The sequence below is a fragment of the Elaeis guineensis genome, chromosome 1 (genome assembly GCF_000442705.2).
Source record: "Elaeis guineensis isolate ETL-2024a chromosome 1, EG11, whole genome shotgun sequence".
NCBI lineage: Eukaryota > Viridiplantae > Streptophyta > Magnoliopsida > Arecales > Arecaceae > Elaeis > Elaeis guineensis.
Window position 1 is genome coordinate 28685 of NC_025993.2, and position 26492 is coordinate 55176.

Here is a 26492-nt window from a genome sequence, read left to right on the forward strand (position 1 = left end):
CAAGTTTGCCAGCTATTAACACGCAGTGCAGTTTTATATAATCATCCTGAAAAAAGAAAGGCTTACGCATAAAACTATAAATATCGTGAACTTTAGAATATCATGTATGCAAAATAGGATGATTTAGAGCTGCTATCATGTGAAGTCCACCTCGTGGAAAATATATGAGAGAATCAGAATTGAAATTTTGAATTTGTTGGATTTAATTTTTGAATCGTCAAATCTTCATCCAGTTCAGTTTCCGTAACCATCACTTGAAATAATCAGAATTTTCAAATCTTGATCCAGCTCGGTTTTCTTGTCAATCATCTGAGAGAATTAGAATTCAAATTTCACATTTTTGAATTTGAGGTTGTAGTTCTTGAATTTGTTTTGAAATTATCAAATCTCGATCCAGCTTGGTTTTCTTTTCAGCAGAGGGTTTTATCACATGAAAGACACAGACAGACAGGCCAGTATGGAAGAAAAAGAAAAGGCAATGTTTTTAGCTGTAGCTGCTACAAGAGTAGATTGTAACTTTATTGACATAATACCTAGGAAAAATGGAAAAGAAAAAAAAAACGAAAAGCATGTCAAAATCATGGCATAGAGAGAAGGCAAATGGGCAAGAGTTGAGCAGCGCTGAGCTGAGCCGTCACCATAATCATACCATCGATCGAAGTCGAACGAACTGCCTGCCTGCAGTCTGTCTAATAACATGTGTATTATTATTCAGAGCGGGCGGCGAACCTCTCGACCTTGGCGTCGCCGTTGAGGTTGATCCCGACCATGGCCTCTCCGAGGCCACAGGAGACCTCGGCCAAGATGTCAGGGTCGCTGTAGTGGGTGACGGCCTGGACGATGGCGCGGGCGCGCCGGGCGGGGTCACCGCTCTTGAAGATGCCAGAGCCGACAAAGACGCCGTCGCAGCCGAGCTGCATCATAAGGGCGGCGTCGGCGGGGGTGGCGACGCCACCGGCGGCGAAGTGGACGACAGGGAGGCGGCCGAGCTGCTTGGTCTGCATGACGAGGTCGTAGGGGGCCGCGATGCACTTGGCGAAGGCGAAGACCTCGTCGTCGTCCATGTTATGGAGGGAGCGGATATCGCCCATGACGGAGCGGACGTGACGGACGGCCTCGACGATGTTGCCGGTGCCCGCCTCGCCCTTGGTGCGGATCATGGCAGCGCCCTCGCGGATGCGGCGGAGGGCCTCGCCGAGGTCGCGGCAGCCGCACACGAAGGGGACGCGGAAGTTGTGCTTGTTGATATGGTGGGCGTCGTCGGCCGGGGTCAGCACCTCGCTCTCGTCCACGTAGTCCACGCCGATGGCCTCCAGGATCTGGGCCTCCACGAAGTGCCCGATGCGGGCCTTGGCCATTACGGGGATGGTCACCGCACGCTTGATCTCCTTGATTAGCCCCGGGTCACTCATCCGGGCCACTCCGCCCCCGGCCCGGATGTCAGCCGGGACGCGCTCCAGGGCCATCACCGCGCACGCCCCGGCCTCCTCCGCCACACGCGCCTGGTCCGGGTTCACCACGTCCATGATCACCCCGCCCCGCAGCATCTGCGCCAGCCCTACCTTCACCGAGAACGTTGACGTCTTCTTCACCCCCAGCTCCGTCAGCGCCGACCCCCCGTTGGTCTCCCCGTACACCGTCACCACGCCGCTGTCCGACGACATCTTATCTCCCGTCGAATGGATGGAATTGGGATGGGGTTGGGAAACCCTAATCTATCTTTGCACGGTGTTTGGAAATACCTAGCGATTACGGTCCAGGACGGAAACGGACAGGAGCGTTGCACATATAGAAAAGATGGGGGCGGGGCGGGGCCCACTTGGGGTGTTGGGGCGGGGGTTGGGCTGCCTTAGTGGGGAAGGCACGGGCGCAAACGGGGGATTCCTGCCATCTTTTGCAACCATCGGGCCATCCGTCCGTTCAGGATGAGTATTTTATGACCCACAGTTATCCACTCTTTTCCATCTTCGCGTTAATCCTGTATTTGATTGGATAAGGATGGATGGTCTTATTTGATCCAAAAAAAAAAAATTTAAAACATAAAAAAAATCTACCTATCCAAATCCATTGTTTTATAATCTTGGAAACAGAAAGAATATAAAGAAGAATAAATGAAACATATGAGAGATAAATTTTTATATTGATAAAAATATTTTTATTAATTTTTTTAACAAAATCATAATATTTTTTATTAATTATATATATATATATATATATATATATATATTTTATCTCTATTTACTCTATATTGTTAACTTTTTATTAATAATATTTTTAATTTTATCACATTATTTTCATAATTATAAGTTGATAATTAAAATTATTTTCTATTTTTTTATTATTTTTAGTCAACTTTTGTGTAAATTAATAATTATTTAAATTATAAATTAATTAGTTTATAAATTATTTATTAAATTAAATTGAATATTTATTTTATTATAAATTATAAAAATTATAATTTTCATATTATTGCTCCATTTCTTTAATATAAATAAATATTATAAATTAATTATAATAATATTTTTATTAGATAATAGTTTAATAAAAATATCTATAAATATCATTAACTTTTTCTATCATTTTTTATATCAAATAAAAAAATTATTTAAATTTATTTTTTTATATTTTATCAAACATATAAGGGGATGGGCGGAACCGATCCTTTCCGTCATCCATTTTTTTTCCTATCTACCTTTTTGTCAACCCATCCATTATATTAAAAATAAATTATTATTAAAAATAATTAAAAAATAAAAAAAGTGCAGGCACAACAGTCCTACACAACTAGCTATCCGCTGGAGCGGCATAAACTGTACCATGTACCAAGAAAAATCCTATGGACTTTCCTTGGCCACACATCAGCTCCTAGTATAAAGACGTTCATGAGACGGGTGGCGGTGTATTGCTTTGACTCTCATTGGATCATGCGCTGCTTCCGCGTGGAATCCATCATCGGTCAGTGGTTAAAAATAGATAATAAATATAAAATTCAATAACCATGTCACATTTTTTAAAAGGGTACGACCAACAACAATGTTTACAATTATTATTCACTAATATGATACCAAAAAAAAATATTGTTCACTAATATCATATAGAAATACAGAAACGAATTTCAACAGCAAGCAGAAGCATCTAGGCGATCAGTACTGGTTATTATGTACTCAGTTCTAGAGTAGTCTGCGAGATGATTTTGCAACGTAAAATTTCTTAGCAACATAAAATTTCTTTACAATTCATGTTTCCAGAATTTGAGTGGAGCACATTAGCACGCACCAGATCATTTCCATTCCACTAGGAACCGAATAAATGAAGAAAGGAATTTAAGAAATGAATTTCAACAGCAAGTTCGACAGTTATCGACGAGTTTGGAATTCATCCAAAATAACTCACCAACCTGCACATTTCCATCCAAAGTAAATAGTTTTGGGTGGGTCTTTCCCAAATCAGTCTAATTATAAACAGGTGGATTTAGATTTAGCCCTGGACTTGATGGCCCAACCAAGGTGATCCAATCAAAACTTCCAGACATCATACAAAAATTGACAGACTTTGGGGTATGAGACTGCATTTAAGTTAGTTTTATCATTAATTAGCTGATGATTGTCATCTATTCTAAACTTTTAAGTCTATTGTCATTCTGATGATAGATTTGAAGTTAAAATTGATTCTATTTTTTGTGCATTATTTTATTTTATTTTATTTTTTGAGAAAAGAGAAGGGACTAGCTCCATCCAATCACTACATTAACACAACAAGTAAATATTACTTGCTTTTTTTTATATCATCTTTTAGTTAAAATTATGATCAATGAAAGTCTAAATGGGTTTTTGGATGGCTATGTTTGTATAAAATAAATGTACCGGTAATGAGTAATGCAGGCCAGGACTGCATGCTTAGGCATTTGGTTGAATCCATCATCTGATAGCACGCTGGATGTCGTTGAAGACATCTGACAGCAAAAACTCACCATCAAAAGGGCCTTCACGATCAAAAGCATCTGGCTAAGGGCTTCCAAAAGTGCACCAAAGCAATCAAATTTGAGGCCAACTTAATCTGGTCTAGAGGTGAAATCATACACCATTTGACTGTGCCAAGATCGCCACCCAAAGATGTGGCATCTAAGTCCAAGCCAACCAAGGAATTGTGGAATCAAATGGCTCTTGTACCACTATTAGAAGCAACTTGATGGTGACATGACGACCATCCAAACCAATTTGACAATAATCTCTCATCAAAGTGAATTTTTCTTTAGAAATGCACCTGGGCGAGCTATCCGTCCATCCCTATTATTGTAAGAGGCCTCCAAGCCTGTAAATGCCCTCCTATGCACTCAATTTTAATACCGGAAGTTAATGAAAGTTTTCTCGAGTATAAATGAACTCATGATTACCCTTAATTTTCCTTTGCATCATGGACACCATGCAGACCTAGGTAAATTCTAGGTACCTTGGCGGATTCTAAGGATCTATGATTACAAGTTCAGTGGATATTGGGGTGGTCAACATCCCGTTTAACATCATGCATTGAGTTTTAGGTGTTGGCAAGGGTCTTGTATGTCAAAGTTATTGTCACCAAAACCCAGTCTGATGATCTGAAGATGTAGAGGGCGTTGATCAAACCACTATGCCGGATGATGATCCAGATAGAGATCTTTCAATACTTAAGTTAGACAAGACTCTAGGGAATAGGAGATGTAGAACAAACAAAGTAGAACGGGAAGTAGAGAGCTTGTTTTCCATCTTCATACCTGGGGTCTTGAGCTTTTTTATAGATGAGGAGTCCCAGTCCCGTTGAAGTTGGGACTCTTTAGAATTCCGAATCAAGAAGAGAACTATGTTCTTTTTCAGTGTATATTGTGGAGGAAGAATGACAGTTCTGCATTGTAAAGGTAGTTTTCAAATATGTAGTTGGTTGTGATTCCATGAGGGTCGTAAATAATTACATAGATCTTTGCATGTCAAACAGGATCTATTGTTGTTTGCTCAAGAGAAAATCAGGTGTCATTTCTCAGGAGAGCCTATTTTCTGCAAAATGTGCTTTTATTTGTTCCATAAGCAGATCAGATTGGCTTTCAATGAATTTATATGCCTCCATCATCTTTGCGGCCCTTGCTGCAATCATACTGAACATGCGAAACAAATAACTAACGTGGTTTGCTGCAAACAACTTTGAATTACCATCATATGTATATTCCTGATTGTCCTTAATGGCTCCAAACTTTGGCATCTTTTCTCCACCGTTTCAAGATGCACCGTGGTGGAAGTTCTTTGATATTTCTGTAATCAAATAGTTTCAAAACATGACGACATTGAATCCCAACAAATTCAAATTTTTTCCAACTAAGCAAACTGAACAATCTGCTGAGTCCCATCTAACGATATGCTCAACGGATTTCTCGTCAGCTGTCACCTTATACTCTAATATAGTCCCAGCTTCACCAAAATAATATGCCATATGTACAATCCACGTGCATTTCAAGCTCTCTTTGAAACATTTTGAAGACTGCAGGTGTATATGCATTTATAGCTTGCCTCAACATGCACAAAGAAGGCGGTTTCAAGTTATTCTGACTAGCATGAAGATCAGCTTGCAACTCTGTACACCTTAGCTCAACCAATAATTTGTCGTAATGCACAAGAAAACAGAAAAGATCTTGTTCTGAACTAAAAACCTTTTTATATGCACTAACTGGGTTCTCTTTCCGTATAGTGCTGAACATGTCAGCAGAAAATGCCTGTCTTCCATAAGGCACAGCCCAATTTTCCCGATCATTATATATATAGCTTAGCCAGCAATTCATTGTCACTAAGATCATACTTCTCTATCATCTTTTTCCATGCTGATATGAATTCCTCCGCTTCTTCATAATTGAGTAAGCATCGACTCAGATCACCTAAGAAACTTTTTGAACCCTGAAAGACCTTATTTAGGTGTTTTAGCTTTTGGTACACATGCCACGCACAAACACGATGCACAATGCCCAGCCACACCATAGCTACTGCAGCAGACATTTCTTCACATCTATCTGTCAGAATCGTTTTCGGTTGTTTGCCACGCATTGCATTCTTAAAAATCCCAAACAGCCACTTGAGTGATTCTCCACTTTCATCATCAAGCAATACAGAACCAAAGACAACCATGCATCTGCTTATGATTATTCACGCCAACGAATAAAGCCAACGACCTGCCATAATCATTTGCTTTGTAAGTTCTGTCCAAGCATACTACAACGCCAAAGTAAATGTACTCCATCGTGGACTTGTCATCGGCCTAGAAAAAGTTGACCATGTTACCAGCTTGCCGATCCGTATTTAGGATTGAGCATGGATCGAGTTCAATCGTGCTAAGAAAAAAATTTTATCCAATCAATTTCAAATAAATTACAGAAAATTTAATTCATTGCCTACCATTTATCATATATAAATCATTTGAAATCAAAATGAACGATTCGTTATATCAATTTGGTCTTCGATATTGATCCAATATTGATCTTAAGTCTAATATTGACTTACTTAAGCTTATTTATTTTTTTATCAATTTAATATAAAAAAAAACCTAAATCTTATAAGTTACAAATTTTAGATTTATTTTTGAATCTATACAAAATAAAACAAAAATAGAAAAGATTTATTCATCTGAAAATAACTACATCTGAGAGCTTTCATTTTAGAATTATCTCAAATTGATGTGTTTTCATCAATAATTCAATATTAATATTCTGATGAATCCAAATAGGTGATAATATTTTTTTAAAATAAAGTATTGAAGTCTAAATGATGCTGTCCCAAAAATGAAAGTGAGTTTGTGAAATACTACATCAGTTGCATTTTGTCTCATATGGGTTAAAAATGTAAGAATCGAATCCGACCGTAAATAATCGATTTTTTACAAATATCAATCCGATTCTATCTAATTTATATCTTTCAACTGATTGAAACCGATGTTTATTGGATCAGATTAGATGGATTTTTTTTAAGTTTTGATTATTTGCTCAGCCCTATCTATACTGCATAAAAGAAGAATGGGTTCCCAACTTGCATTCTCTGATATGCAGCTCCTGCATCACCCATCTACATGTGCCTCGACTGGTGATTATTGGTAGCTTCAGTCTTACCTTTAGACTTCGCCCAATGTGATCTCAATCTGCGAGCCATTAATGGGTCTGCAAGGGGATGCTTATGGTCTGGAATAAATTTAGTCACTCAAAATATGCTACAAAGTGTAAGCTTGACTTTCATACGTGCAGGACAGCCAGTCCTAGTTTCAGGCCAGGACTCTTGGAGAATTTGAGAAGGATAGAAATCCTAATGAAAAATTATAAATTTAAAAAAAAATTCATAGATTGGAAAATTTAGCCACAAAATTCAAATTACAAGATGAAGTTTCAAGAGTCTAATATTTCATCCTCTACTTTAGAGTATGGAAGAGGAGAAAGGTTGCCACTTTTTCCATCACGTTCCGAATGAATCAAAGAACTTGAGATCTCTAAAGAGCTCAATTGGTTAGGGTAGGGGATAGTCCGCCAAGCTTAACTAAGCAAAACATGAATATATGTGCGGATGTGCCATCACATTGGGCTAATTGAAAAGATGTTGGCAGAATGAAAGATAAAGAGCAGCATGGATTAAGATAATTTGATTTTTCAGAATTTTTACTACCGTCACACCACCATTTGAAGGAGATAACAATGGAAATGAGTATAGCACTAGGCTATAGTAGAAGGATATGGCATTATACTATGATAAAAAAAATAAGTTACATTTACTTCTAAGACAAATAACTAAGATAAAGGTAGAGATAAACTAATTTGATTAATTATTTAAAAATTTTTTTAGAGTACAATTTTACTTATCTATACCGATATATAGTATCTATTATGGTTGGAAGTGGGTTGGGCCGGGTCGAGCCACACCCTTGGTTGAGCCTGGCCTGAAACTTTTTTTTAGGACTTTAGGCGGGATTTAGATTTGAAAGTTTTTAAAAAACTCAAACCTGAACCTGATCCGGGCCTAGGCCCATGCTCAGTCCGAATCCGATTGGAACAATTCAATCAAGATTTCTGCAGATAATCCATCTCTGACTCCATCGACTTCCTTGGCACCTCTGTCTTTGTTGCCCGCTTGCTCCCTCCTCCCCTTCAGTAGAGGATGATGAGGAGGTTGTGCTTGAGGTAGAGTATCTCGAGATAGGTAAGGTTGTTGAACCAGACGAGATCCAGCTAGTGAAGTTATTGATGACAAGACTGAGTAGAACCAACCTGTTGAGGGAGAATGGGCCGGCAGGGATCTTGTCGGAGAAGTGATTCCCCTAGAGATAGACAATCTGGAGCTCCTTACAGCCAACAAGGTTTGACGAGAGAGGATCGGAGAGGGCGTTAAGGCAGAGGCTAACCACCTGGAGAGCGGTGAGGTTGCCAAGGGTTCTGATGGGGATCTGGCCCATGAGATGAGTGGCTGGGAGGTGGATCTCAATAATGCGGCCACCATCACATTTTACACCCACCCACGAGCACTGTGTCACCGACGGAGGAGAAAAAGGCATGGTCTAATGATCAAGAGGAGCAGCTAAGGATCCAAGTAAGCGAGCAGGAGGAAGTTGAGATCATGGAGAGGAAGAGGAAGGTGTTTGAAGAGTGGAAGAGCCTTTGGTTGGAGGCCGCCGCCACATGAAAGGTAATGGAGGGGGAGGAGGCCCAAAGGGAGAAGGTTCTCGAAGAGTCACAAGAAAAAGTCTTATTCCCCTTTCTCATTACATTTTCCTCTAATCCATTTTAATTAATTTGATAATCCTATGTTTTTGCTTTAATTAATATGACAATTCTAAGTTTTTGCTCTAATTAGCATTTTTAGAGTTCAGACATCAAGAAAAAATAATTTTGGGAATTGGGTTTGGGCCGAACATTCGGGCTCTTGATCGGACTGGACTTCAAACTTGGATATAGATCCGAATCAGACTCGAGCTAGACCAAAAATATATCTGAGCCAGACCCAAACGACAAACAAGCCTTATAATCAAGCACAAGCCTAACTTGAACTATTTCAGATCTAGCTCGAAGTTCGATCTGAAGTCGGGTCGATCCGATGGGTCTTAGATCGGTCCGAGCTCAGTTCCAGCCCTAATAACTATCCACAAACACTATAACTCATTCCATTGATTGCTCTTTATGTCTAATCTCCACTTCTAGAAGTTTTGATAGTTGTTGTTAAATGTCTTTCCATCATGCACAAACATGATCATTCTGTAACTATCAAATTAATAGTTATGCTTTATCAGCCTTCAAGTCATCCTGACATAGCTTATGTTAACCATCTCTCTTTATTCGGCCTATAAGGGAATCCTCTACTTTTTGAAGTTTGAGATTGGTACGATCATTTCAGTCTTCTTCCGGCCATCTTTCACAGCAAGACTTGACCTTTTAACCTACTAATGACCAAATTCTACTTGTTCAGCTTGGATCTCTACCATGTGCATGATTTTCACAGTGAACACTATCTAAGGTTAACAAGAGACAGGATTCTTATTTTGATTTGATCAACTTAATCCATATGGTACTTGCTCCTGATCGCCACATAGATTGTTGAGATATAGTGTGAACAATGCCCTCAATATCTCGCTAGCCAAGGATCATGAGGCCAATGGGTTGTCCATCATCACCTCCTTGATACCCATAGAATTAAAATCCTATAATTATAGTTTTAATCCACGGACTAAGGATTGTCCTTTTATCAAAATATTTACCTTCGGCAATTCGCTTGTATCTCTTCTGATTCCACTAAGCCTTTCTCTCCTACCATGTCCCTCTATGTGAAATGCTTTTGGATACCAAAACGGCCTGCGCTACTCGAAGCATCCTCCAAATCCATTAGGATTTGATATTATTTTCTGTATTAATAAGGATTTTGGTTTACTTGTTGAAAAGGAATTCTTCGACTCTATAGGCCTTGTATCCTTATCTCTGGCACTCATTCTTCTTCTTCCTAGCCAGCTTTATGCCTTTCTCTATTCTTCTTTCCCTTATGGTAGTAAGTGACCCTGAGTATTGGCTGGCAACTAGTTTGTTTTGACCAACCAACTCCCAACTGGTTTATTAAATTGGAATACTATCAGAAATCGAAATGTCTTCACGAACTGGTGATGTCATCGAATTAGAATACCATCACAGCATCTTGCTTCTTGGTTCAAGGCTTCTAAGTCAGCAAGTGCCAGCATGCTTTTGGCTATAGTGTTCCATCACCATCTTCAAGTTGGTTCAAGTGGATCCCTCTGCATGGCTTCTTCTATCAACTAGATCCATACCTAAGCTCTAATCTCGCTACACTCAGTCTATCTCCACTACAATTGATGATGATGTATAGTGAGCAGACTTAAACCCCAATAAGCCATTGATGGTGAAAAACTGCATTAGCTTAGATTAGAATGAAGTGGGCACCTTGAAAGTACTAACCCATTTGATCTTGTATTTATGTAATTGTATTAGTAAAAATTAATAATCATGGCTTTTTGTCTGCCTTTTCTGCATGTCTTTCTCAATATAATTTGTCAATTAATAGCTCAAGTATTAGTATTCTTCAGTATTCGAGCTACCCCTTGGCAAATTGGGCCAATGATCTTCAATGTTGAGACGAACTAGATTTCTTGATGTAAAGCTAATCAATGTCTGCTAAGTACTATAATTCCTAAAGAAGCATGTGATCTAATTTTCAAAGTTCTCCAAAATAGTGGAACTAAGAAATTGCGAAAAGTGTTAAGAATAGAATTCACCTTATAATCTATACCAGCCTATTGGTCAAACTTTTGTGAAATTCTTAACACTATAACAAAAATTACCATTACCTGTATTTTTAAGTGCTGCTATATGTCAGAAAAAATGCCATAAATATCTTTATCAATATTTTTGTGGTATTTTCTTATGTACTGTTTTAAGATAGTGTCATCAATTAATTATCAGTATTTTCATAAAAATATCGATCAATATTTTTATTTTAGTGGCGATAAGAATATCTATTTTGCTAGTTTCATAGCCAATGATTGCTACGAGCAAGACATAATTTAGAGGAATTGGAGAAGCATGGACTAAAAAGAGTTACTAGGGTTACGAAGAAACTAAGGGCATGTTTGTTTAAGGGGAGTTAGACTCTGAAATAGGAATGTTAATAAGTGATTCTCATGTCAGCCATTTTATTGGAGGAACTCTCTTTCCAATTCCAGGGGGATGAGAACATCCTAATTCTTCAAAATTTAATCTAATCATTCTCCCATAGTATTCAAATCTCTTTTTGATTATGGTCATGAATTAGGGCTGGAACTAGGCTTGGACCGGTCCGAGGCCCATTAAATCAGGCTGACTTTGGATCGAACTTCAGACTCGGTCCGAAATAGTTCAGATCGGATGTGGGTCTAAATATAGGGTTGGTCTATCTTTCGGATTGGACTCGAGCTTATCTTTGGCCCGGCGCAGGTCCGACTCCTAAATACCTCCTCCACCAAACCACCACTGCTGACCCAACCGCCCCTCTTACTCTGCCGTCTCGGATCCTACACCTTTCCTTGTCCACCGTTCTCGAATACAGCTCCTCCAATGGCACCGCCGCCACCTCCTTCACCATCGACTCCGCCTCCCACATCACCCTCCCCTCCCTCCAATCCCTCGCCTCCTCCCTTCTAGACTCCCCTCCCTCTTCCGCCTCCTTTGTCTACCTCTTCTCCCTCCCCACCCCCGACGAAGCACCCGCCGCCATCATCATTGCAGGACCCTCCCTCCTCTACTCTGCCTCCACTGTTGAGATCTCCATATATGACCTCGTCTCCCTCCACCACCTCGACTTCTTCCCTGCTGCCCCTACCGCTGGCTCCATCAAGTCCGTCACCTTCTCTCTTGATGGTTGTGCCTTCACCGCCCATCAGGATGGCCGCATCCACACCTGAAAGTGCTACGACCGCTACCACCTCCTCGCCTCCCTCTCTACCGCCATCGACTGTCTCCACCACCTCCCCCTCCCCTCCAACTATATCACTATCCACTGCTACAAGAAGCTCCTCTGGATCCAACACGCCGACACCGTCTCCGCCATCACCACCTCCGGTGGCCTGCTCTACTCCATCTCCTAAGATAAAACCCTCAAGATCTGGTGCACCTCCAACCTTCGTTGCATCGAATCTGCAGCGGCGCATGAGGACGCCGTGAATGCCATCGTCATCACTGACGACGGGACGATCTTTGCGAGGTCGATGGATCAGAGGATTAGGGTATGGGGGTGATCAGCGGGGGAGAAAGGATGGCACGGGCTGGTGGTGACCTAAGAGCTTGCCTTGATCGGGCTCGAATTGGCCCAATCGGGCTTGGGCTTGGTTCGGACCCCTTGTTTTCTAAAATATTTGGGCTTAATCCCGATCTGAAGCTCGAAATTTTTTTTTCGGATCGGACTTGGGTTGGGGTATAGCCCGGCCCAGCCTGGCCCACTTTCAGCCCTATCATGAACTAAACACATTAGGGGATATGATTGTTCCAATTCTTGTTTTAATCTACGCCGTTTTAATTTTGATTTTGATTTCAGTTGCAAATGAAATGCATCCTAAAGCATTGCTGGAAGAGCTGAGTGGCAAAAGAGATCGAGAGGGCTCGAATCGATGGACTAAGTGTGAGCTCATAGGAGAATGGGAGGAGGCTGAGATCAATAGGGGGAGGATGGCTACTAGCGGTGGATGATGGAGTGTGCGAGGGCAGAGCCCTTTTGGGGTGTTGGATAATTGATCAACGGGGGACAAAGGATAGACATGAAAGGTTACAATAACAGTGTGGTCTCTGCTGAAAACTGAAGGATGTGATGTAAATAAAAAATTGGTAACAGCTTACAACCACTATTAAGTTATTGCACAAACTAGTCTACGCTGGGGCTTGACAGTTTAAAATTTAATACAGGGGAAATACAGGAAACCCCTCCTATCGTATAAAAAACACACATGGTAGTCCTTGGAACCAAGCAATCAAAAAAAAAAAAAGTTTTGCTTGGAACCAGTTCGAGCACGCAAGGCGACGGGAGTAGTTCAAACCTGGCAGAGCAATTTATAAAAAGAAGACACGCTGTCGATGTGGAAACTCATCAAGGAAAATGATACACTATATAGTAGTCATCTATAAACTAGATATGGTACAATATACCTAGGTGGGAACCATCTAACTAGATAGATTGCCATCGGAAATAAGTGTATAGAAACAAATCAAAGAAAATATTGAATTCATCCTGAATGTTACAAAAGATGCACATATGCACCTCAACCACGAGAAAGAGAGGTTTCCGGGTGTAGGGAGACCGCGCTCTTCCTACAGCCAATCGTGGGATGAGAGAGCACCGGCAGTCCCCAGTGGCAAGAGAAGATGATTGTAGGATAGACTTCATCCATGCGCATTGTTTTCACAATCTCGGCATATAGTTCTGCGAGCCTTCTCGGCACCACGACGAGCCGCATCCATTTCACCCTCTTGGAAGGGGATGCGCGAAAGGATATCACCTTGCCCTTCACCTTCCGCAGCCATCGCCTTCGAGGTCTTACAGCAGCCTTCTCGACTTCATTCTGCAGCCTCTGATAGTGGCCTTCGGAGGAGCCTTGAATCCTTCCTTGGAAACCCATGTCGTATAGAGGCTCTACCGTCTGTTTTGGGGTGGGAATGGGAGTGGTGGCAGTATAGATTTCTAGTACTGTAGTTTGATAGGAATCACAGCTGATGAGGGTGGAGATATATGGAGCATGAAAGGGAAACAAGTAAGGGATGTCTGTTGGGGAGCACATGGAAGAATCGGTTAGCAGTGCTAAATAGAGCATGGAAATGGTGGGAAACAGACGAAGGTTCTCCAGTCGGGATTCCTCTGGACACATGGCTGCCGTCATGCACGCATGTCTCTTTCCCCTCATCCCTACTTAATGCCCACTCAACAGCCACTTTGATAGGAGTCCTTGTTTGAGCTATAGCTGTATGGAGAGATTCCCCTCCTCCCTTTCTCTTCTCTCCGTGTCGCACATATAATGATGTATAGCTAAATATGTAATTTTATAATAACTTGCATCAATAATTAGACATGTGCAATCATCAATCACCATGCTAGGATATGCCGAGAAGAGCCAGATAAATCATGGCTAATGATTTGTTCGGCGGAATGTGGACTGTATGTAATCTAAACATAGATTGACAGTCTAGTTCCATAATCTAATGATGTTTTCATATCATCTTCTTTATAAGCCGGCGCATAAGCTTGTAAACTTGCGTTACCATATTTACTATAGTCTTTAATTTGCAGCCTGTCCTTGAATCTGTCTGATTCGTTTGGTCTGAGAAGAATGAGAGTGAAGAACATAAAAATATAATTAGCGGAAGGTTCATGACCTCAGCAACAATATTCTCTACATTAATATTTTTTAGAACTTTCATGATTTAATCCTGATTTTGGGACATGAACCAAAAACTCGGTGAGGATCCATGTTTAGTCCTAAATGCAATAATTAGTGGAAAATAGGTGGATTGATATAGATGATTGGATCCTAAATTTAATGGCTTAATCTTTTGAGTTGAATTGGGTTCCAAGTTGTATGTCGAGAACATCTCCTAGTTGGGTTTGAACTCCCTCTTTTCTCCGCAACCACACTTTCCCTCTCTTTTTAAAATCAAGTTTTCTTTTCTTAGTGCAATGCAATTGACAATTCAATCCTTGTTGTTGGCTAAACCTAGATTAGTATATTGACATTATTTAAGCAAATAATAATAATGCCCTTATCATTGAAAAAGCTGATTTACCAATGACAAGAAAGTAGATTTGCTGTTTTGTTATATTTTTACAACTTGATGATAAACTTTATACATTTTAATGCCTTATTTAGAATTTTTATATTTAACTCTACTTTGCATTAATTATTTTTTTGGGTTTTGTCTTAGAAATAGTCGTAGAATGTAAATTTCATGAGTATTATGAATTAGGTCGTGCCCCAATCGTCAAACTACTTTGCTTTTTTTTCCTATCAACCAAAATTTGTATATTCCATTTCTGGGGGTGTTTTTTCAATAACTTTTAAATTTAGATAATTAAGGGGTGTTTGATTCGTAATCAAAATCATAATGTGAATGGAAATCGGAAGGGCTTGAAATCAGAATTGGAATGGCCAAATTCTCCAAAATGTTTGGTTCGTGATCAGAATCGAAATTGAAATTGGAATGAAAATTTGAATCCATAGAGGAGAGTAGGGATTGAGTTCTATATATATTGAGCTATTCTCATTCTATCTTGGAATCGGAATCAGAATGGGACTCCTCTCAACCAAACGATTGGAATGGAAGTCATCCATTCTGATTTCGATTTCACATCTCCACTCCCCCAATCAAACACCTCCTTAAAGTATAGGTACGACTTTCTTCTTTTGTCTCTCAAAAAAATAATTTTTTTTCAAGAAAATATTCATATCAAGGAGGTGTTAGGAGTTATGATCAACTCTAGAGGGCTGCTAGGTGGCCATGTTTTGGCGGGATCGGTTGAGATAGAAGTTGAAATTAGGAGGGTAAAGATCTCACAACGGCATTACTATTATTTAATGAAACAATGTGATGGTTTTTCTATTTAGGATTTAATAAATCCAAAAGTAATATATTTAAATAATAAACATAAAATTATTTCTTTAGACAAAAAGGTGGTTGTTTTTATTTTATGCCTGGCCAAATCATCGATAGGCTTTTTCATATTAGGAGGATCAATGGAGACCAATCCGCAGTTGTTAGCCAGTGAGAATTGCTTGCACACTTTGCCCATTATTTATAGAGAAAATATTAAGAGTAATGTTTGGGTATAATTTTTTTCATGCTAATTGCTAATCAGATCTCATATGATGGCTCAAATATAACTGATTAACCAATTAAAGCTGGTCATGTACCATAATATGCTTCACATGCCGGCCACAATTATCTATTCTTTAATCCAAATTAGGGGTAGTTCAGTGATTAAAACTTGACTCACCAGAAAAATAAGAGATGGATATTTCTTTATTCATACGAAAGTGAAAGAAATCTGGTAGCATGCAACATAAAAATTAAAATATAGTGAAATTAAATCAGATTAAATCATACATGCAGGCATGAGATCGCATCTCAAAAATCTAGGATCCCTCATAATTAAGATTAAGATAAAAACAAAAGTAGAGAGGAAATTTTGATTTTCATCTTGCGTGGGTAGATCTTCATTACGATTCGATGATTCATGAATATTTTGAAGATTCCTCTGAAACCGCACATGTGTCTGACCTCTACAGATATCCACATGAGGTTGATCTGATCAAAAGATCTTGATCTCATCGAGATGCTAGCTCTCTTGTAGAGATCGCTCCTTGAATTATTGAATTTTTTTCTCATTTTTCTCTTCTCAAGAGAATATTAAAGAAACCAGAGGAGGAGAATGGGAGAGGAGAGGCATGTAGGGTAGAACATCTAATACTTTGGATGTGCAAGAGAAAGAGGAAGAGAAAGAAGGCATCCAGATCTGATTTTTATTTACGCTAACTCCTCACCCATGCCCCTACCCCTTTTTATTTGCCTTGTTCTACGCCAATTAGTTCACACCAATCTCCTTTATGCATGAGATAAGAGGAGGCACCACACCCTAATCCATATCCAAATCAAATTCCAATAGGGTTAGGGATAAGAGTCTTGGGATGCAAGGACTCTTTGGAAGGAGTTCGTCCCATATTTTTGTTGCGCCAAACTAACTCCATGCAAAAGAAAGAAAAACCACCGATGAAAACACAGTTGGCGTGATTTCTCATGAGGCATGATCTCTCCTTGGACTTGGTCAATGGTTGGTTCAAATCCCAATTGGTTTGGGTTCTGAGAATAATTAAATCAAATATGAAACTTGAGTCCAAATCCTTTTGGACTTATAAAATCCAAACTAATTCAAACTCAGATCAAATCCAATCAAATTAAATCCTAATTTAAATTGACTAGGACTCAACCCCAATTATTTGATCAAATCAAATAATGTAGCAATAATTATAAATAAGCCCTTCTTTAACTCACTAACTATTAGCAAGTTTTCTCTTGTAACTTTTATAAATCAGTCCAATCATCAATCATATTGACAATCAAATCCTTTGGTGATTTGAAATTACAATTCAACAATCCCAATTAGTTAGAACCTCTTAAGTGTATGATCCTATAAATTCTATTCTGTTTGGTAGTGAGATATATTATGATCTCTATCACTAATATCATTGAAACTCCTTTTAATGAATTAAAACAGTTCTAATTCACCTAACAAGAATTATTGACCATCAAAATAATTCTTGTTGGTCTCACAATCTACTAATGATGCCTAGCAGCATATAGTGGCAACTCAGCATAGCTACCATATAATACAGTACTTCTATTGTGAATTTCGATAAGATAGAGGTTATGAAAAACTTGTCAAATCCTATCATCTCTCATATGTGAGATTTATTCAACTCGAATTCATACTGTAAAATCTTATGAAAAAATTATTTTTCATTTTTCACATTGTCATGACCATAATCTTCAGAACTCAATTTCATAAATCACATAGGACTACTCCTGAACTACCAAGATCGATAGATCTCATTTAGAAGCATATCTTACTCCTACAATGAACCTACTGCAGCCAACATACACCACAAAAAATCTATAGCTAGGGACCAAGTGTATGTATAGTCAAACTGCAACAACTTCATTATGAATAGTTGAGATACCGCAGGTTAAAGAACTAGTTATACCACTACAGCATCAAGAAAGTCATTGATGAGTGAGTAGATATTCAAATGACTTCTTATGTTAGTCGTACTCGGTATCCTTATTCTCTAACAACCATCTGCACTCTCACTTCAGTTTCCCATACTGTAGACTCAAGACTCATCTATCTAAAGAAAAATAATTTATACATCAATCTAATCGGATCAATCATCATCTCCATGATGATCCATTAATCGAAAGTAATTTAAAAATTAATTATCAATAATACATACCTCAAATTCTTAACTTTTGAGAATATATATCATCATCTTATTAATTTCTTAAATGATTCATGGACATGTATACAACATGAATAAAAATAAATTATCGAATCTTATTAATAAATAATAAGATCAAGTAAAAACTATGTCCTAAAAAAAATAAATGTGTAAGCCAGATTGACTTCTAGGACATACATCTAATAATCTTTCACTTATACTAAAGTCAATCTGCCATATATCTAAGCCCTATCTTCTCAAGATGGGCTTCAATCTTCTATTAGCTAAGTGGCTTAGTTAGTGAGTCTGTTATATTATCCATGGAGTCTATTCTTTGCACCTTGATATATTTTTTTTTAAGGTAGTCATGTATGATATGATACCAGCGCTCAATATGCTTGAACTTTTGATGAGACCTGGGCTCCTTAGCAAGAGCTATAGCACCGTTGTTGTCGCTATATAGTGTGATGGCATCTGATGATATGACATCAAGTTCTGTAATAAAATTTTTTATCCAGAAGGCTTCTTTTATAGCTTTTGAGGCAGCGATATATTCAGCTTCTATAGTAGAGTCCACAATGATCAATTGCTTGAAACTCTTCTAATTTATCGATCCACCATTATACAAAAACACACATCCTGATGTAGACTTTCTATCATCAACATCAGACATAAAGTCTGAGTCAGTGTATCTTTCTATCCTTAATTCTGATCTTCCTCTGAAGATCAAGAATAAATTCTTAGTCTTTCTCAAGTACTTAAGAATATTTTTCATAGCTGTCTAGTACTCCTCATCTGAATTTGACTGATATCTGCTTAATTGTAATATTCACAATAAGGGATATATCAGGTCGTATACATAGCATGGCATACATGAGGCTCTCAATAGCCGAAGCATAAGAGATCTTGCTCATGCATTGAATCTTCTCAAATGTATTGGGATACATCTTCTTAGAGAGATGTATTTCATGCCTAAGGGATAATAGTCTCCTCTTGGAGTTTTCTATGCTGAACCTTTTCAGCACCTCATATATATATATTTTCTATGAGAGACCTAGTATCCTTTTAAATCTATCTTTATATATCTTTTTTCTCAGAATATAGGATGCTTTCTTAAGATTTTTTATGGAGAATTCTTTAGATAGCCATATTTTAACTGAAATCAGTATGAAAACATTATTTTCAATCAGGAGGATGTCATCTACATACAATACGAGAAACATAACTGCACTCCCATTGATCTTCTTATAAATATATAGTTCCTCCTCATTCTTGACAAAATCAAATGATTTGATCACATCGTTGAAATGAGTATTTCAACTTCGAGATACTTGCTTTAATCCATATATGAATCTTTACAGCTTGCAGATCTTGTAATCTTCAGCACTGAAAGTGAAATCTAGAGGCTGCTCCATATAAATATCTTCCTTATGAGATCCATTTAAAAAAGTAGTTTTCATATCCATCTGTCATATCTCATAATCATAATATGTTGCAATAGCAAGTAATGTGCGAATAGATCTCAGCATGATCACAGAAGAAAAAGTCTTCTGATAGTCAATACCGTCGTGTTGTATAACCTTTCGCCACAAGCTTTGCTTTATAATCTCTACCTTTTTATCTAAACTTATCTTCCTTTTGTAGATCCATTTGCAACCAATAGATACTATACATTCTGATAGATTCACTAAGGTCCAGACTTGGTTGGAATGCATGGAGTCAATTTCTGACTTCATTATATTTAACCACTTCTCGATATCGATGTCTGACATCGTCTGGTAGTAGTTTTTATGATCATCTCTATGTTTTCAATCTTCTATAAGGAACATTTTCTCTACATCCTCTATAATTATATTCAAATATCTTTCAAGAGGATGAAAGATTCTACTAGATCTATGAGATGGAGGAGGTATTACATGTACTAGCTCGATATGAATAGATTCTATAGATTCTATGACTCATTGCTCTTTAGAGACTTTTTCCTCGAACTCAATTTTTCTTTCACTATCTTCATCTTGGATAAACTATTTTTTCAAGAATATAGCTTGTCGGCTTGCAATCACATTATAATCCTCTGAGAAGTAAAAGTAGTATCCTAAAGACTCTTCAAGATATCCAATAAAATAAGCTCTTATAGACCTAGCCTCTAACTTGTCCACCTATTGTCGCTTGACATGGGTTGGATGTCCCCAGATCTTAAGATGACTAAGACTCGATTTCTTATCATATCACATCTCATACGACATGATAGGAATAGATTTAGAGGGAACTCTATTCAGTATGTAGATTACAGTAAGCAAAGTATGTTCTCAAAAAAATAAGAAAAGATCAATGAAGCTCATCATGGATCGGACCATATTTAATAGAGTCCTATTCTTCCTCTCCGACACTCCGTTAAGTTGAGGTGTATCAGAAGGGATCTATTGTGAGATTATGCCATTTTTCTTGAGATAATTTCGAAATTCGCCACTAAGATATTTACCTCCTCAATTTGATCGAAGAATCTTGAAAATTTTTTTAATTTGCTTCTCTACTGTACATTTAAATTCTTTGAACTTTTTAAAGACTTTAGATTTATTCTTCATTAGATACACATACCTATACTATGAATAGTCATCGGTAAAGATAATGAAGTAAAGATAACCATCTTTGACCTGCACATCAAATGGACCATATACATCAGTATGTACCGAGACAAGTATCTTAGTGGTTCTCTTCCTATGTCCCATAAAGAATAGTTTGATCATCTTTTCTTGAAGGCAAGATTCACAAACTAGATATGACTCAGGATTTAATGAGTCAAGGAGCCCATGCTTTTTTAATTTGTTTATTCTATCCTCTCCAATATGATCAAACTTGAGATGCTACATATACTTTTGATTTATCTCATCCCTGGATCTCTTAGATCCTACGGCACTCACTACTTACTCAGATATATTCACACATATTCATATGTAAGTGACAGAGACTGTCAATCATAAAATCATGTGCAACAAATTTGTTTTCAAAATAAATCGTCCAGTAGTCTTTATTGAAATTAAAAATATAATCATCCTATGCTAATGATGAAATAAAAATCAAATTTTTGCTAGCAGCAGGTACATAGTAACAGTCTCTAAATATCAAATTAAACCCAGACGGTAATCTCAGAGGATAGGTGTCCATGACTATAGCAGCAATTCTTGTCCCATTGCTAACTCGATGGGTCACCTCATTTTTTCTTAGTCTTTTTTTTTTTTTTTTAGATTCTGCATTGAAGTATATAGATGAGTATTTGAATTAGCATGTATAACCCAATTAGAAGTAAAAGTAATTATAAAGTTAGTTTCAATGGCGAGACATGGTCCAAAGTCATTTTCAACGAGAAGAGAGAGTGATTTATTGGAGCAAAGATGAAGCGGAGAGCTGGTATCCGGAAGAAGAGATCTCCTCGAGGCGCTCTCCAACAGTCTCGGTGCTGGATTCGTAGAAAATCAAGTGTGCCTAAGCCTTTCCCTACAGGGGCTAACACTGTTCCTCTTGGTTTCCAGCATCATGGATATACTTCTTCCTTCAGTCCTCTTGTTTCTTTTGATGGCATTTTGGTAATGGTTCCACCTGCTTGGGCTTCCTCTCGAAGCGTCCCTTCCTCTTTGGATCCTCTGACAAATGGGTGTGCTCCTTCTACTTCTCATAAATCCTACAAAGATGCGCTCTATTCCCATCCCAAACCTAATTCTTCTATCTCTATACCTCAAAAGCATAGCCGACCTCTTGTCCCTGTCCCCTTCAAAAAAGGTTCTTGCTTTCGATGTGGTGAAAAAGGGCATTTCAAGAAGGAATGTTGCAATGGCCTGATCTATTTTTCCTATTGGAAAGTTGGACACTCCTCTCAAACATGCTTGGCGGCTCCTTTTTCTACCTTTCTTGGTCCTTCTTCTGAGAAAGAACAGAGGGATAAGCATCTGGAGGTATACATCCCACCTGATTACGGAATCCTTAATAGCATTAAGGAGGCCTCTTTGTTTGGAATGATTCAAGTCCTAAATGTCAAAGGTCATCCTTTCTCCAGTTCTCAGATTGCTAGGGCTCTGCAAGCTGCTGCTAGTGATCACTTTGGGGAGCCCAAATTCCTTGGTAATAATCAATTTCTTGTCTCTTTTCCGAACAAGAAGAAGCTTGCTGAGGTTATTCATAAAAGTCCTATCCCCTCCTTGCACTTTAGCTTGGTGGGCTCCCCTTGGTCTATCACTGACGGTGCCAGGCCTCTCTCTCGAAGCATGCTATCTTGAGGCTCTTCGGCCTATCTATTTTCTGTAGAGGAGCTGAGACACTCTGTAAGATTGTCTATAGCTTTAGCTTGCTGGACAGTATCGCTCCGTCCTCTCTATCCGACTGTGATTTGGAATCTGTCGTTGTTCTGATCCTCTGCAGGGATGCAAACCTCATTCCCTTTATTATTGATGTTTCCTGTGGTGATTTCGCTTATCCCATGAAGGTGGAATTATTGGGTTTGAAGATGCTCCTTCCTCATCAGCGGTAACCTCTCTCCTCTTCAACTCCATCACCGGCTTGAGTGTCAACGATGACAATCACAGTGACCCCTCACTCTTCATCCCTGAAACCCATCGTGAGGTAGCAGAAGGGGAAAACCTGGCTTCTCCCAGCCCATATGCCCGCTCACCTCGTCCACTTGTTCCTCCGATCGGCGATCTAGGTGCGTGCTCTACATTAACTCGGCCCTTGATTGAACTCAATCAGATTCTCCCAGATAGAACTGAGTCTAGATTCAGTCCTATTCCTCCGCTTCCACTTTGGCTGGTGATGTGACTGATGGAGCTATTGGGGTCACCTCCCTAGTCAATTCTTGTCGCCTTTTTTCTACTTGTTCTGGCGCCAGGGACCTTAAGGGGAGATCCTATGACCCTTTTACTGATCTCCTCCATCCGACCTCCTTTGAAGCTCTTGAATCCTCTCTCTCGCAGTCTCCCTCGATGTCAACCTATTGAGGCTTACATTGACTGGCAATCTGAGGTGATTTTGAATTCAAATCTGGTGGCACCAATGATGCAACACGTGGATGATCCACTGTGCGCCTCTGCCGACCTTATGCTGAGTCCTATTGTGCCCCTTCCTTGTTCACCAACTGCTTCTATGGACTCCAGGCGTGAGGAGGTGGAGGCCATGCGATGCTGCTCGGGCCCGTCTCCGGCTTCTGATGAGACATCCTACAACCTTGCTGAGGCTCTGTCTGCCAGACCCCAAGATCTCCAATCGGGCCCTACTAATGACTCTTTAGAACTTCCATGTCCAGACTTAGCTCCTAACATACTCCCCCCTTCTTCGGACGTCCCCACCCCTTCAATCTTGGCTCCTTCAAATCGACAGGAGACAACCAAGAGATGCTAATGAACAAAAGCCCAGCTAGCCGTCAAAGAAGTCACCACCCAACTTATGTCTTCTAGAAGGAAGAAAATTGAGGTCAGGCAATCCTCAAATGCCTCTTCCTCCGCAGTTGAGGTATCAGTGGATCCTAAACCTTTACTCTCTCTCTCCCCTGAGACTATCCTGTCATGGTGTAAGCAACGTGGCATTATTCTCCGATCAAGATGCAGAGAAAGTGGTTCATCTAATCCTATAGATGGAAGCGGAGCATGCCAATGTTGCCTCTGTTCCATCCCACTAGGTGGATTTTTTTTTCTCTCCTCTATTCCTCCCGTGCCTTGTTGTCCCTCATTTACTGATGTCTATTTTATGCTGGAATTGGTCTGGGTGAACCTCTTAAAAGAAGAATTGTTAGGGACACTATCATCTCCTCAAATTGCTGTGTTGTTGGACCGCAAGAGTCCAAACTGGGTTCTGTCTCCCCTTCTGTGACCAGATCCTTATCGGGTGGTCATATTGATGCTTGGGTTGTTCTCAATGCCACTGGTACCTATGGCGGTATTCTCCTTGGATGGGACAGTTTCAGGTTCTTTATCCAACAGCAACTTGTAATCTCCTACTCCATCACTATTTCATGGTTTGACAATGTCCTAAAAACTTTTTGGTGCTTCACGGTTGTCTACGGACCTACAGATCATAATCTGAAGAGAGGCTTCCGGGAGGAATTGAAAACCATCCGAAACTCTTTCACTGGTCCTTGGGTCATTGGAGGGGATTTCAATGCTACATTCTGACTTTTTGAGTGCAGCAATAACCCTCAGCCTCGTGGTGTCACTTTGGGTTTCCTTAAATTGATCCGTTCACTCTAGCTGATTGATTTGCCTCTTCGAGGTCAGAACTTGGAGTAACAAAAGAGATGATCCTATCTTCGCAAGACTTGATAGATTTTTGATTTCTCCCGATTGGGGTGACATTTGTCCATCTTCATCTTAATTGGCGCTGCCCAATCCTTGTTTCGATCACTGTCCGATTCTACTCAACTTCTCCGAGCAACTCAAGTCAAAACCTCTCTTCAGATTTGAGAGAAGTTGGCTCTCTCTTGATTCTATTAATGATGTTGTGGCCTTTGCTTGGAAGTCTGTATCCAGGTCCAATGATGCAGCTTTAGATCTAGTTAAAAAATTGAGGGCCATTTGAAGAAAATCTGATAGCATGCAACATAAAAATTAAAATATAGTGGAATAAAATCAGATTAATTCATGCATACATGCATGAGATTGTATCTCAAAAATCTAGGATTCTTTATAGTCAAGATTAAAATAAAAATAAAAGTAGAGAGGAAGATCTAATCTTTACCTTACGTAGATAGATGTACACCATGATTTACTGATCCGTGGATGTCTTGCAGGTTTCTCTGAAACCGCATGTGTATTCGGTCTTTACAGATATTCACACGAAGCTGATTTGATCAGAAAATCCTGATCTCATCGAGATACTAGCTCTCTTACAGAGATCGCTTCTTGAATTGTTGAATCTTTTTCTCATTTTTTTCTTTTCAAAAAAATATTAGAGAAACCAAAGGAGGAGGATGATGGGAGAAGAGAGGCGTGTAGGATAGAACATCCAACACTTTGGACATGCAAGAGAAAGAAGAGAAAGGACATCCAGATCTGATTTCTGTCTGCGCTAACTCCTCACGCATGCCCCTATCCCTTTTTATTTGCTTTGTTCCATGCCAATTAGTTCACGCCAATCTCCTTTATGCGTGAGATAAGAGGAGGCGCCACATCCTAATCCATATCTAAATCAAATTCAAATAGAGTTAGGGATAAGAGTCTTGGGATGCAAGGACTCTTTGGAAGGAGTTCGCCCTATAACTCCACGCAAAAGAAAGAAAAACCACCAATGAAAATATGGTTGGCATGATTTCTCATGAGGCATGATCTTTCCTTAGACTTGGTCAATGGTTGGTTCAAATCCAAATTGGTTTGGATTTCAATTATAAGTCAAATACTAAATTTGAGTCTAAACCTTTTTGGACTTATGAAATTCAAACTGATTCAAACTCAGACTAAATTCAATCAAATTAAATCTTAATTTAATTTGACTAAGACTCAACCTCAATTATTTGATCACATTAAATAATGTAGCAATAATTACAAATAAGTATTTTTTTAACTCACTAACTATTAACAAATCCTTCTTGTAACTTTTACAAATCAATCCAATCATCAATCATATTGACAATCGAATCCTTCAGCGATTTGAAATCATAATTCAACAATCTCGATCAGTTAGAACCTCTTATATGTGTGATCCCATAGATTTTATTCTGTTTGGTATTGAGATATATTGTGATCTCCATCACTAATATCATTGAAACTTTTTTCAATAGATTGAAATATTTTCAACTCACCTAATAAAAATTATTGACCATTAAAATAATTCTTATTGATCTCACAATCCACCAGCCTAGCAGCATATAGTGGCAACCCAGCAGAATGGAAGGAATGAACCTCTTAGATGTAGTTATTATGTGATACAGTTCTTCTATCGTGAGTTATGACAAGACCGAGGTTATGAAAAATTCGTTAAACCCTATCATCTATCATACGTGAGATTTATTCAACTCAAGTTCATATTATGAAATCTTATGAAAAAAAAATTTTCATTATTCACACTGCCATGGTTATGGTCTTCAAAATTCAGTTTCATAAATCACATAGAACTACTTTTTATCTACCAAGATTGATAGATCCTATCTAGATGCATATCCTACTCCTACAACGAACCTACTGCAGCCAACATGTATCGCAAAAACTCGTATGGCTAGGGATCAAATGTTTGTATAGTCAAACTATAGTAACCTCATTGTGAATAACCAAGACACTATAAGTTAAAGACTAGTCACACCACTACAGTATCGAAAAAATTATTGATAAGTGAGTAGACATCCAAGTAACTTTTCATATTAATCATACTCAGTACATTTATTTTCTAACAATTATCTGCACTCTCATTCTAGTATCTCCACACCAAAAATTTGAGACTTATCTATCCAAAAGGAAGTGATCTGTACACTAATATTATCGGATCAATCATCATTCTCATGATGATCCATCGATCAAAAA

General features: G+C 38.9%; 1 protein-coding gene and 2 pseudogenes across 1 annotated transcript; 1 reads left to right on the forward strand and 2 right to left on the reverse strand.

The window, feature by feature from the left end:
• Positions 1-458: 458 nt before the first annotated feature.
• LOC105035764 (probable pyridoxal 5'-phosphate synthase subunit PDX1.1) lies at positions 459-1771 on the reverse strand. Its single transcript, XM_010911458.3, has one exon. The coding sequence runs from the start codon at positions 1662-1664 to the stop codon at positions 708-710; it is 957 nt and encodes a 318-aa protein (XP_010909760.1). The 5' UTR covers positions 1665-1771; the 3' UTR covers positions 459-707.
• Positions 1772-5206: 3435 nt separating this feature from the next.
• LOC140854844 (protein FAR1-RELATED SEQUENCE 5-like) lies at positions 5207-8544 on the reverse strand (annotated as a pseudogene).
• A 1574-nt stretch (positions 8545-10118) lies between these two features.
• Positions 10119-12303, forward strand: LOC109505444 (uncharacterized; annotated as a pseudogene).
• The last annotated feature ends 14189 nt before the right edge of the window (positions 12304-26492 follow it).